The sequence below is a fragment of the Elephantulus edwardii genome, unplaced genomic scaffold, assembly GCF_000299155.1.
Source record: "Elephantulus edwardii isolate Elephantulus edwardi_28Jun2011 unplaced genomic scaffold, EleEdw1.0 scaffold00027, whole genome shotgun sequence".
NCBI classification, from domain to species: Eukaryota; Metazoa; Chordata; class Mammalia; order Macroscelidea; family Macroscelididae; genus Elephantulus; species Elephantulus edwardii.
The window spans coordinates 10,270,136-10,281,611 of NW_006399777.1; the positions used below are offsets into that span (position 1 = coordinate 10,270,136).

Below are 11,476 nucleotides of genomic sequence, written 5' to 3' on the forward strand. Positions count from 1 at the left end.
TGGGCAGGGAGAAAAGTGCAACAATGAATGACTGGAAACCCTAAGTCTCTGTAAACTTTCATTAAAATTAATAAAAAACAAGGAAACCATAATCGCTACCCAAGCAGACATATGCTCTCCCATGTTTCTTGCTGCTTTGTTTACAATAGCAAAGAGTTGGAAACAATCTAAATGCTCATCAAAAAAACGAATGGATAGAGAAGCTGTGGTATATTCACACAATGGAATACTATGCAGCATTGAAAAACAGGGAACTCATGAAGTATTATACAAAATGGGTGATCCTGGAGGACATTATGCTGAGTGAAATATCTCAGTCACAAAAAAGACAAATACTTCATAATGCCACTGTTGTAGAACAGGGCTGATATAGGGGTTGGGGGAAAACAGAAAAGAGGGGATAAATAATGTACATGACACTGAAAGAGACAAGGAGAGAACTGTATAAAAAGAATATATGATTAGGTATTATTGGCATGACAAGAGTCCAGAATAGAGAGTTGCATAGTAAAGTGGTCTGGGGGTGGTGAAGGGGGGACTGTATACCAATGAAAGAACTTTTTTTCCAGAGGAAAAGAGCAAACTGGGGGAGAAGGGGGGACAGGGAGGGAAATGTTCAACAATGAATGAATGGAAATCCATGTTCTTTATAAACTTTCATTAAAACAAAACAAAACAAAAAACAAAAAAAAGAAATGGGAAAGCCAGAATATTCCAGAGGGTCTGCTGGAGAGAATTCTATTTATCACATAAGAACAATCCACAACTGTTTCATCATCATTTCTCTTTCCCTTCCTTTCCTCATTCTCCTATTCTTGTTATTGGTTTGTTTTTTTAACTCAAAGTTGGAAACTCTTATTTATGTGTTAAAAACACACCAGTGGAAATCATGACTGACAAAAAAGACAGGCCACAGATTCTGAATGTCATGATGATTATTTTTAGTGTCAGATCAGTGAAGGCATCAGTGTTACTGCCTTCACACAGCGTGAGGCGAAGACGACCCCAAGGGGTAATCTCACCATATCCTACTGCATTGTGAAGGTGACAGCGTCAGCGTGGAGGTCTGTATAGTTAAAAGTGTAACACACAGCCATGCTGACTCAGGCAACAGCACTCGACTTCCTACTCTTTAGAAGTTTCTGAACACGACGTGTTCTGCCAGTGCCTTATCTCCAGAAATGCCCACAAAAGAAATTCCTGTCTCTGCTTCTGAAAAATATCAGGACTAGTTGGGGAGGCTCTTCAAGCATAAATGCTGTGTGAAAAGCATACGTTAACAAGGTGGGTGGGTACCACCTTTCATTTGTCATTTCTGACACCCACAGTGTGATAGGTGCCAGAAGGTAAATGGACTCGATCAGCTGGGTCGCTCAAGGGTTAGGAGGTGACGAGGGAGGGACGGAGAGGTATTCTACAGGACAAAAACCACTCAACAATGGCCCCCTCTTCCTTTTGGGGGCTAACTGTGGGAGAATGACAATTCTGCAGGAATGCAAGGCCCTTTGCCCACAAGAGCCCCAACTTCTCTTTTGTACCAGGTTAATTTCCTTGAAACAAATCCATCTGCAACCACTGCCCCCTGGAAGTGGAAGCAAAGGAAGCAGCTGTACTTACGATCCGTTGCCATGCCAACATAGATGCATTTTTTAAAGCGACATTCCTGGCACTGGTTTCGCGTAACTTTGTCTATAACGCATTTTCCTTCATATTTACAGGAATAGGACGGATGGAGATTCTTCTGGATGGTTCTTCTAAAGAAGCCCTGGATGAAAAAAAAAAAGGCCCAAGTTAACAGCTTCATCATTTCTAGAAATAAATGACTCCCGATTTTGTGACCACACGAAGATGAGAGAAATTGTGCAGGACTTAAGTATATATGGACCTCTGGACACCTGCTGAAGCGTCAGACCGCTGGTTCAAAGGGAATGTGCAGAATCTGAAGTCTGAGCTGATGGGAAGTCACAGAACTCCAGGCTGCTTGTATTCGAGGAAGAGAGGCTCATGGTTCAATCTGACATTTGCTATTATCTTTTGCCTAAATGTCTGAAGCTTCATCTGATATACTTTGGACATGTTGCAAGACAGGATCAGTCCTTGGAGAGGGACGTCATGCTTGGGAGGGTGGAGGGACAGCGCAGGAGGGGAAGACCCTCAATGAGGGGGATTGATTCAGTGACTGGGGTAATGCGGGTTGGATGGGGGTGGGTGTGTTTGAGACAGTGAGATTGGCACAGGACAGAGCAGGATATAGGGCTGTTGCACATAGGGTCGCTAAGAGTCACAGGCAACTCGAAGGCACACAACAACAACAACAACAACAACAACAACAATATTTGAATGTTGTTATGTGTGCAACCAATTCATAGGTGACTTTTCAGAGAGCTGGTTTTCAGGGTATCTTTAAACCACACAGAAGATTTCCCATCTTTTTCCCACAAAGCAGTGGGTGGATTTGAACTGTGTGCTTTTGGGTTGGCCACACAACTCCTTACCACTAGGCCATCAGAGTTCCTGCAAACACTGAATAATATGACTAAGGGATGGTACTTACTTTTACCGAGTTTCCTAACTGTATTGCTAACTTAAGCCCCGAAGAGCTTTGCTTTATAATGAAGAATAAAGGAGCTGGGGCCTTATGATATTTTATTACTTAATCATCTTCATAATTAGATGGATGCATTCACTGCTTTAGGGATTCAGTTCAAGTTTTTGACCTTGTCCATGACCAGCTAGGACAATCCTTTAAATGAAGAAGTAACTAAATGAACTCATTGTGCTTAGAACTGACTCTGCTGAACTCCGAGTGGGTTTTCATAGGCTGTAAACTGTCCATCTGATTACTCATCTTTCTACTAGGGAGCAGCTGGTGGATTCGAACTGTACATATTTAGGTTGGCAGTGCAACTCCCTACCCACTGGGCCACCAGAGCTCCCCTTTGAAACAGCAGTAGTAACGTACTAAGAAATTCCAGGTCTCTACTGACATTTTCCCACAATGCATTCCAAGTGGTTTTTTATCTTTAATAATATTTTGGGGTTGGAGGAGAAAAAAAAAAACACCACAAACCAACAACCCAGTAGGAGAGGAAGACCCTCACCCAGGTGGATTGACACGGTGACTGCTGCAATGGGCTCTAGTGTGTCAGGAAGTGTGAGGATGGCGCAGGACAGAACAGAGTTCAGATCCACTGTACAAAAGGTCACTGAGTCATACTTGATTCAATGGCACATAACAACAACAATAAGAATAACTGTTTACATACACCAATGTTCACAGCAGTGTTATTCACCATTGCAATAACATGGAAACAGCCCAAATGTCCAACCACAAACGAGGGGACTGAGAAATCATGGTACATTCACACAATGGAATACTATGCAACACGCAGGAGCAATGATTTTGTAAATTATTAGCTAATTTGGGAGGGACTGGAGAGCATTATGCTGAGTGAACTAACTCAGTCCCTCAAGGATAAAAATTATATAAAACCATTATTGTAGAATGAGTATAAGGATCCAGGAGGGGTGGGAGAGGCTGGAAGCAGAGGGATGTGGATGTGCAGGGGGAAAAGGGGATTAATCAGTGGGTTGTACAATTTGATGGGGGGGGTGAGGGAAATTGAAAGAATGTGTTTGATTTGCATTTGAATTTTGTAAATAAACTAATAGAAAATAGAAAGAAAATTTAAAAAGGAAGTAACTAGCTATTTTAACTTTTTTTTCACGTACAGTTTAGTGACATTGATTCTATTCATCATGTTGTGATTCTTTCCCTCTTACACACACTTTTAAGTTCAGTATGTTTTCCCCTTAAGTCATTTTTAGACAGATGTGGGCACAGACCACTCTCGAGAGCGCCCGTCAAGGTTTCTAGAGAATTTTTCTGAGAATTCCAGGCTTTGGTCCATGCCTGGGAGACACACTGTGACATTCTAGGCAGTGTCCTCTGCTGGCGTCTTACCTGACATCCCCTTCAGCGTTTGTCAGCAGTGCTTCTGTATGGAGGCATTATTGTGAAAGCACTCTGTTCAGTGCTGAAGCTTTATTCTAACTTCCTCCCAACCTAATAAAAGATGTGCTCCTAAATCCTACAGACTGCCAAGCGGACACAATAGTCCTGGTGAAGGTGCAGCCAGAGTGCTCCCTGGAAAGAGACATTAAGTTTGGGAAGGTGAAAGGACAGCGAAAGAGAGGAAGACCCTCAACCAGGTGGACTGACACAATCACAGTAGCAAATGGCTTGAGTGTGTCAGGGATTGTGAGGATGGCACAGGCTAGGACAGGGTTCAGGTCTGTTGTTCACAGGGTCATCACGAGCTGTCCTTGACTTGACAGGACCTAACAACAACAAGATGTCAATGGTAGGAACTGAAGAAGCTTCTGAGAGGTCAAATCATTTGGCCCCAATAACACAGAAGATGTAAGCCTGAACACAGCTTAAAACCAGAGAGTTGGACTCTAAACCTTATTTGCTTACCTGCTTAAATAGAAGCCAATTGTATAGATTTTTTAAAATTCTTAAACAAATTATTGTCTCTTCCTACCCACCCATCAAACAAACAAACAAACAAACAAAAAACCAACCACCAAACCAACCAACCAACCAACCAAACAAACAAACAAGCAAACAAACCAAACAAAAAACCCAAACCCAAACCCACCCAAAACCCAACATCAACTTTAGTTTTACACAGTGGAATACTATGCAGCACTGAAGAAGAATGACATACTCATAAAATAACACACAGAATGGGGGAGTCTAAAGACCATTCTGACTCTCCCATGTTCGAGTGAAATAGGTCACAAAAGGACAATGACTACATAATATCACTACTGTGATGACAGAAAGGTAACTGAGAAAGGTTTGTATAAATGTTGGGGAGAAGATGGGACAAGGAGGGACCGGAGGAGGGAGAGGGTGGGAGAGTCACAAGGATAGCTGATGTTAGTGGGCACATGGGGTGAAGAAATCAGCAAGATGCCCAGGGAACTTGAGACAAGGTGGTAACATGCCCAGAATCAATAGTAACAAAATAAAAGGAGAGTTAGGAATGATTGTATGCAAACCAATTAAAAAAATTAAAATGATAAAGAAAATGTTATCTATAGCATTAAAAAAATCTTAAGTTTTAATATGTTTTGATAGAGTAGCAAGGGTAAAGGAGGTTTAAAAGAGGTTTCGTGTTAAAGTGTGAAGAGGATCTCTAATTTTGTTAGATAAATAGTAGAATTTCATTGCCAGCTAACCTTGATTTGATTAAGTTCAGATTTTGATTACCCTGTTTAATTTCCTTTGCGCTTGATCATGGACATCTGTATTGCTGCCTTTTGTTTACTCAGATACAATGAAGAAGAAGGTACAATGAAAAGATCAAAGATAAGGTTTTCTATTGGACAAAAGTTGCACGAAAAGGCAAGTGCCTGTCATCACAGAGGTTAAAGGGCAGCATTTTGGGGCACGTGTGCAGATCCTTTACAGGTCTCGTTGTTCAAGTTCTAGCAGGAAACCTGTCAGCCAGTGTGTGTGGGTTTTGCACACCTATTAATTTGAACGATGGTGATGAATTATGAGAGCTGCTGACGCACGTGCAGAACCGTCACTGGAAACATAAGCACTGTTCCCCTGGGTGGTCAGGGTGGCCAGATCCTGTCTCCAGAGTGGACGTCAAGGCAGAAGAGGGAACTTCTGCCGTCTTCCTCCACGGCCCTCTGTCTAGCCTGCCTTTCAAGAACCACCCTTCCCTGGAGGGCAAGAGACTCGCATCCACTCAGGATACTACATGCAGTTATAGAGACAGCATGTTTACTGAGATGGGAAATGGAGGGGTTCTTTCCTCGCTCCTGTGCGCGTCTTGAGGCTTCATCTGGGATTAGCTGCTGTGTACCCTGGAGTCAGAACCGACCCATAGCTGTCCTGCCAACGGGTTTTCAGAGGTAGTACACTGGATGGGAGGAGACTCCTCATCTTTCTCCAGCGAAGCAGCTGGTGGATTTGAACCACGTTGCTTTGAGACTGCACTGTAGCTTCTTACTCCTAGGCCACCAGAGCACTTTAGTCCAGGATTAGGAAGTGTCTGACACCCTGAAGGAGAGGACAGGACACACGATACCCATGACTCCGAAACAGCTACATCTTTTAAGGAAATGAACCAAATAGTTTATAGGTTCTCATTTCCAAAGAAGGAAGGCGGTGGAAGCTTGGGTGCCAGAGAGCTCAAGGGGGGGGGGGCTGGGCAGCTAACTTCAAGGTGGCACCTCGCTGGCCATTCACATCACCAGCGACTCCATGGAAGCAAGCGGACCAGCCTCTTCCTGCATGATTTGTTGTTGTTACGTGCCGTCGAGTCGCCTGCGACTCATAGAGACCCTATGCACAACATCCTTAAACTCTTCTCTGTCCTGTGCCAATTGCAAAGTTTCCGATACACTCATCCCCATTACCCCAGTCACTGAATCAATCCACTTCATAGGAGGCCTTCCCCTTCTGTGCTGTCCCTCCACCCTACCAAGCATGATGTCCCTTTCCAAGGACCTGTCCCTCCTTGCAACATGTCCAAAGTATGTTAGACGGAGCTTTAGAATCCTTGCCTCCAAGGAGCAGCCCAGTTTGACCCTTTCCAGGATGAATCTGTTTGTTTTCCTAGCAGTCCATGGTACCCTCAATACTCTTCTCCAGCACCACAGCTCAAAGGCATCAATTCTCCTTCTATCCTCCTTAGTCATTGTCCAACTCTCTGATGCATAACAAGTGATAGCAAAGACCATGGCCTGTATCAGATGCACCTTAGTCTTCAAAGAGACACCATTGCTCTTCAATACTTTGGAGAGGTCCCTAACAGCAGACTTTCCTATCGCAATACGTCTTTTAATTTCCTGGATACTGGTGCCAAAAGGATGTACTGTGGAGCCAAGCAAACTGAAGCTGTGAACAATCTCAATCTCTTCACCATCCATCCTGATGCTGCCAATTGGTCCAGTGGTGAAAATCTTTGTCTTCTTGACATTGAACCTCAAACCATATTGGAAGCTGTAGTCCTTGACACTCTGAAGCAGGTGCTTCAGGGCCTCCTCAGTTTCAGCAAGCAGGGTTGTGTCATCTGCAGATTTACAGCCTCCAAAAAGCTGCTGGAGGGTCACACAAGAGTCAGGTCTAATTTACTAGTACCAACAGAAACAGAGTTCTGTTAAATGAGTACAGTCTTGTCTGTGGGGTCCCTCTGGTGCCTTTTCTTAGACACTTGATGGTTAAAAAAGAAAAAAAAATTCCTGCTCTCTCACTCAGTCTTGTTGCGTTGAAACGAACTCACAGCTGACCTGTGACTGTTTCTGAGGCTCTCGCTCCCAAGGGGGGGAGACTGCTCATCTTTCTTCCCAGGAGCTCTGCTGGGAGAAAATGCCCTTTAACAAATGATACTCAACTTACCTCATTGCTGTCCAGGAAGAAACAACCCAGGGCTGGCCCTTCAGAGGCTACAGGAGGTTTTTTTGTCCCTTGGAGAAGTGGGTGGACAGGGAGGTGGAACTGCCTGTTTCTGCATGGATAGCTACAGGGCAACCAGAGCTCCCTAACAAATAGTAAAGAACTGAAGAACCAGATAATGTGAGTATGTCAGGATGCTGGGTTCTTAAACCTCAAATACTCAATTAACGAAAAAGCCTTTTAGAAGTGAACTGATAAGAATTGCCTTAGGAATGATTAGAGACATAGACGTCACTGGCAGTGACCGGAGATACTGCTTTTCGAAATCAACATTAGACACCCTTCTCTGCATTCCCAAAAGAACTGGAAGCTTTGTTAAAGTCAATTGCTAAAAGTGCATTAAGTTCTCTGTAAGGTGTGGTCAACCTAAAATGCTCATTTATAGGGAGTTCAGCACTAAATGGAATTTTCATTAATGTTTTCCAGAATTCAAACTTTCACATCCGAGACTGATTGAAAAGAATTTTGTTGCTGCATAACTGGGTAGGTGAAGTCTCTTGAACTTGGGCTAATTAATTTAGAAGACATGACAGAATGTATCTTAAGTAATGCGCTTTTATTACTTTCAAATCAAGCTAATATAAATGCACTTTTCAGAGAAATTCTGGAAGTATTTTATTAATGGATAGCCTGGAATAATTAGATCCAGTTAGTTTCTTAAAAAAAAAAAAATTGGCCTCCGCTCTATAGACAAAATATTAGCCTTTAGCCCAATCTCAGTTAAGTACTTAGAAACATCAAGTAATAGATGTTGGAGAGGATGTGGCGAGAAAGGAACTCTTATACATTGTTGGTGGGATTGTAAAATGGTACAACCATTCTGGAAGGCAGTTTGGCGCTTCCTCAAAAAGCTGAACATAGAAATTCCATATGACCCAGTTAATCCACTACTTGGAATATACCCTGAGAATATGAGAACTGAGGCACAAACCGAGATTTGTAGGCCAGTGTTCATAGTAGCGTTATTCACCATTGTAAGAACATGGAAACAGCCCAATGTCCAACCACAAACGAATGGGTTGAGAAATTATGGTGCATTCACACAATGGAATACTATGCAGCACACAGGAGAAATAACTTTGTAAATGATTACCTAACTTGGGAGGGACTAGAGAGCATTATGCTGAGTGAACTAATTCAGTCCCACGAAGATAAATATTATATAAAACCGTTATTGTAGAAGGAGTATAAGGATCCTGGAGGGGTGGGAGAGGGTGGAAGCAGAGGGATGTGGATGTGTGTGTGGGGGGGGGGGGAGGGGATTTATCATTGGGTTGTACAATTTAATGGGGGGTGAGGAAAATTGAAAGAATTTGTTCGAATATGTATTAGAATTTGGTAAATAAACTAGTGAAAAAAATACCATATATTAAAATGTAAAAAAAAAAAGTTGGCCCCACCCCCATAGACATAATAATAACCTTTAGCTCAATCTCAGTTAAAGGATTAGAAATTTCAGATCAATAGATGGATACGGAAAGTAGCCACATTTTAAACAACAATCTTGAAGATTATAAGGCATTGAGACTACTACACCTTTCCAATGCATACATCACCTCGACATTGCTAACAAGCTTCTGTTATTCTCTCACAGCTGTTGGATCGGAACCAACCCACGGCTGAGTCTCCATTGTCCGAGGCTGTAAGTCACCTGGGAGGTGACTGCCCATCTTTCTCCTGCAGAACCTCTCGGGCATGTATTTGAACCCTCACAGCCGCGTGGTCTGTGGTGGCCAGCAGCAAGGTTCACTGTGGGCTAGCCCATGAGAACTCAAGTGGAGCTCAGGGCTCCTTAATTTCATGTAAGAAAAGCAAGGAATTTGCATGACAAACCTTCCACAGGGAGAGCCAGGCACATCCTGATCTGAAGCCAAGCCAATACTTTGAGTTTTGGGGTTTGAGGTCAAGAGTTGGAGAAAAAGATGGCAGGTGGAGATGAGAGAAGGTAAAGGAACAGGACACAAGAAAAGAGGGTTCCCAAATGACAACACATTTTTTTTCCACTTAAGGTTCATCATGTGATAAGTGAGTTTCAAAAGTAAAAGGTGAACAAAACATTTACCAAGAAGAGAAATACTTATGAGTCCTTCCATGACTTTCATTGCACCCTCATGTCCCAAATTCTCTGGGGGCTTAGTGGTAAGGAACTGTACTGCCATCCAAAATGTATGCGGTTTGAATCCACCAGCTGCTCTGGGTGAAGATAGATGGGCACTTTCCTCCTGTGCGATTTCCTGTCCCTGAGAACTCAATGGAGGGTCAGCTAGGAGTCAGTTCCGAGTGAATGGCACACAGGAACTAGTGGAATGCCAGAGACAGGTCGGAGCTGATCTTCCAGTGAGTTCTAGGCTAGGCGGCTGGACCAAAAAGCCAGGTGTCAGAAGACACATGGTGATTTTGCTGATGAAACTGCTAACAGGCAAACTAGAGGTCCATTTTGAGAAGAAAGCTGACCACGGACTGCTAGAGTGCTGTCCTCAAGAACGTCCTGACCAGTGACAATACAGAAAGTCACTCTGAAAGCATTTTCAGAAGGAGCAGTAGCAAAAGAGACTCAAAGACCTTCCCAAATGGAACCTTTAATAGCTCCCATATTTTCTTAGAGGAACAGGCTATGACAGAACAAACCCTGTCTCCTCAGACGGCGGCTAAAACAGGAGCAGTGGTTCTTTTTCAGGTGTGACCATAAAGGGAGGTCTGGTGGCTGGCTGGTAAGGAACTGCACTGCCAGCTTGAAAGGGTAAGGTTCAAATCCACCAAAAGCTTTGTGAGAAAGATGGGCAATCTCCCGGGCAGCTGGCTGCCTGTGGCCTCTGAAAACTCCCAGGAGGTTCAGCACTGAACAACTTATTACAAAGCATCTATATTTTGTAACCCAAAGTAGTTGTTGTTACGTGCTGTTGAGTTGCTTCTAACTCACAGTGACCTTATGTACAACAGCTCTGAACTCTGCTCTACCCTGTGCCAACCTCACTGTCTCCAACACACCTACCCCCATTATTCCAGTCACTGAGTCAATCCATCTCATCGAGGGTCTTCCTCTCCTGTGCTGTCCCTCCACCCTCCCAAGCATGACGTCCCTCTCCAAGGACTCCAAAGTAAGAGGTTTAATTGCTCCCCTTTATAATTTATCTCTCATTTAGTTATTTTTGAGTTGGGAGAAATATATCAATCAGTTCTTTTAAAACATTATTTTTTAAAAAAATTAATGAAAGTTTACAAATAATTTTGGTTTTCCTTTAATTGATAGCTGCTTTTAGAACATTCATTACCATTGATCTGCATAATTAATCCCAATGCTGATCAACTCTTACTGAGTTGATTATTGAGTATTGCCTTTCTCTTTACTCAGCTCTTAATTTCCCTCCCTCCCTCCCCTCTTCCCACGCCTGCTAGCCCATCAAAATAGATTCTTCACATTGGTAAACTGAGGCGCACAAGCAGCCCCTGGGATGATCTTGAGCTGGCCCTGAGTCCTCATTTCAACACACATTGAAGAGTGTATTCCTGGAGGGCTCTGGGGAGGAGGTGGGGCGGAGAGGAGCTGAGCTCTGTGCTCACTGGACGCCGGGCACTCACCTTGCAGCCTTCACACGTGATGCAGCGGTAATGATATCCCGTGGCCTTGTCACCACACACCACACACAGCTCGTCCTTGTCTAAGTAACTGGGTATGTACCCTGTGAAGGAGGAAGGAGAGGGAGTGTGAACTACCAGACACAGCAGAGTGAGAGCCACTAAAGCTGGAGGCAACACTGGCTTGCCCACAAGAGGTGGAATAGAAAAGAAATAATGGGCAGTAAGGATCTTAACACTTCAGTGTTAATATATCAGGCCCAGAATTTCAGAGAGACTTAGACAAACGTGTAACCCTCCTGCTTTGCAGGTGGGAAGGAAATGGGAACCCGAGGACTCATGGCCAAGAGCCCAGGCTCGCAGACCCCTGGGATACTTCCAGTTCTCCTTCCCAGGCCTCCTTTTATTTATTTATTT

The 11,476-nt window shown here is 43.5% G+C and overlaps 1 protein-coding gene across 1 annotated transcript in view; it reads right to left on the bottom strand.

Annotated features, from left to right (window-relative positions):
• Positions 1–11,476, bottom strand: part of THRB (thyroid hormone receptor, beta) — a 96,931-nt gene that overhangs the window by 27,157 nt on the left and 58,298 nt on the right. The window contains exons 2-3 of the mRNA XM_006883346.1: positions 11,063–11,163; positions 1,618–1,765 (exon numbers count right to left, since the gene is read on the bottom strand). Of these exons, the coding sequence (XP_006883408.1) occupies positions 1,618–1,765; positions 11,063–11,163 (249 nt within the window). The remainder of the gene's footprint in view (positions 1–1,617; positions 1,766–11,062; positions 11,164–11,476) is intronic.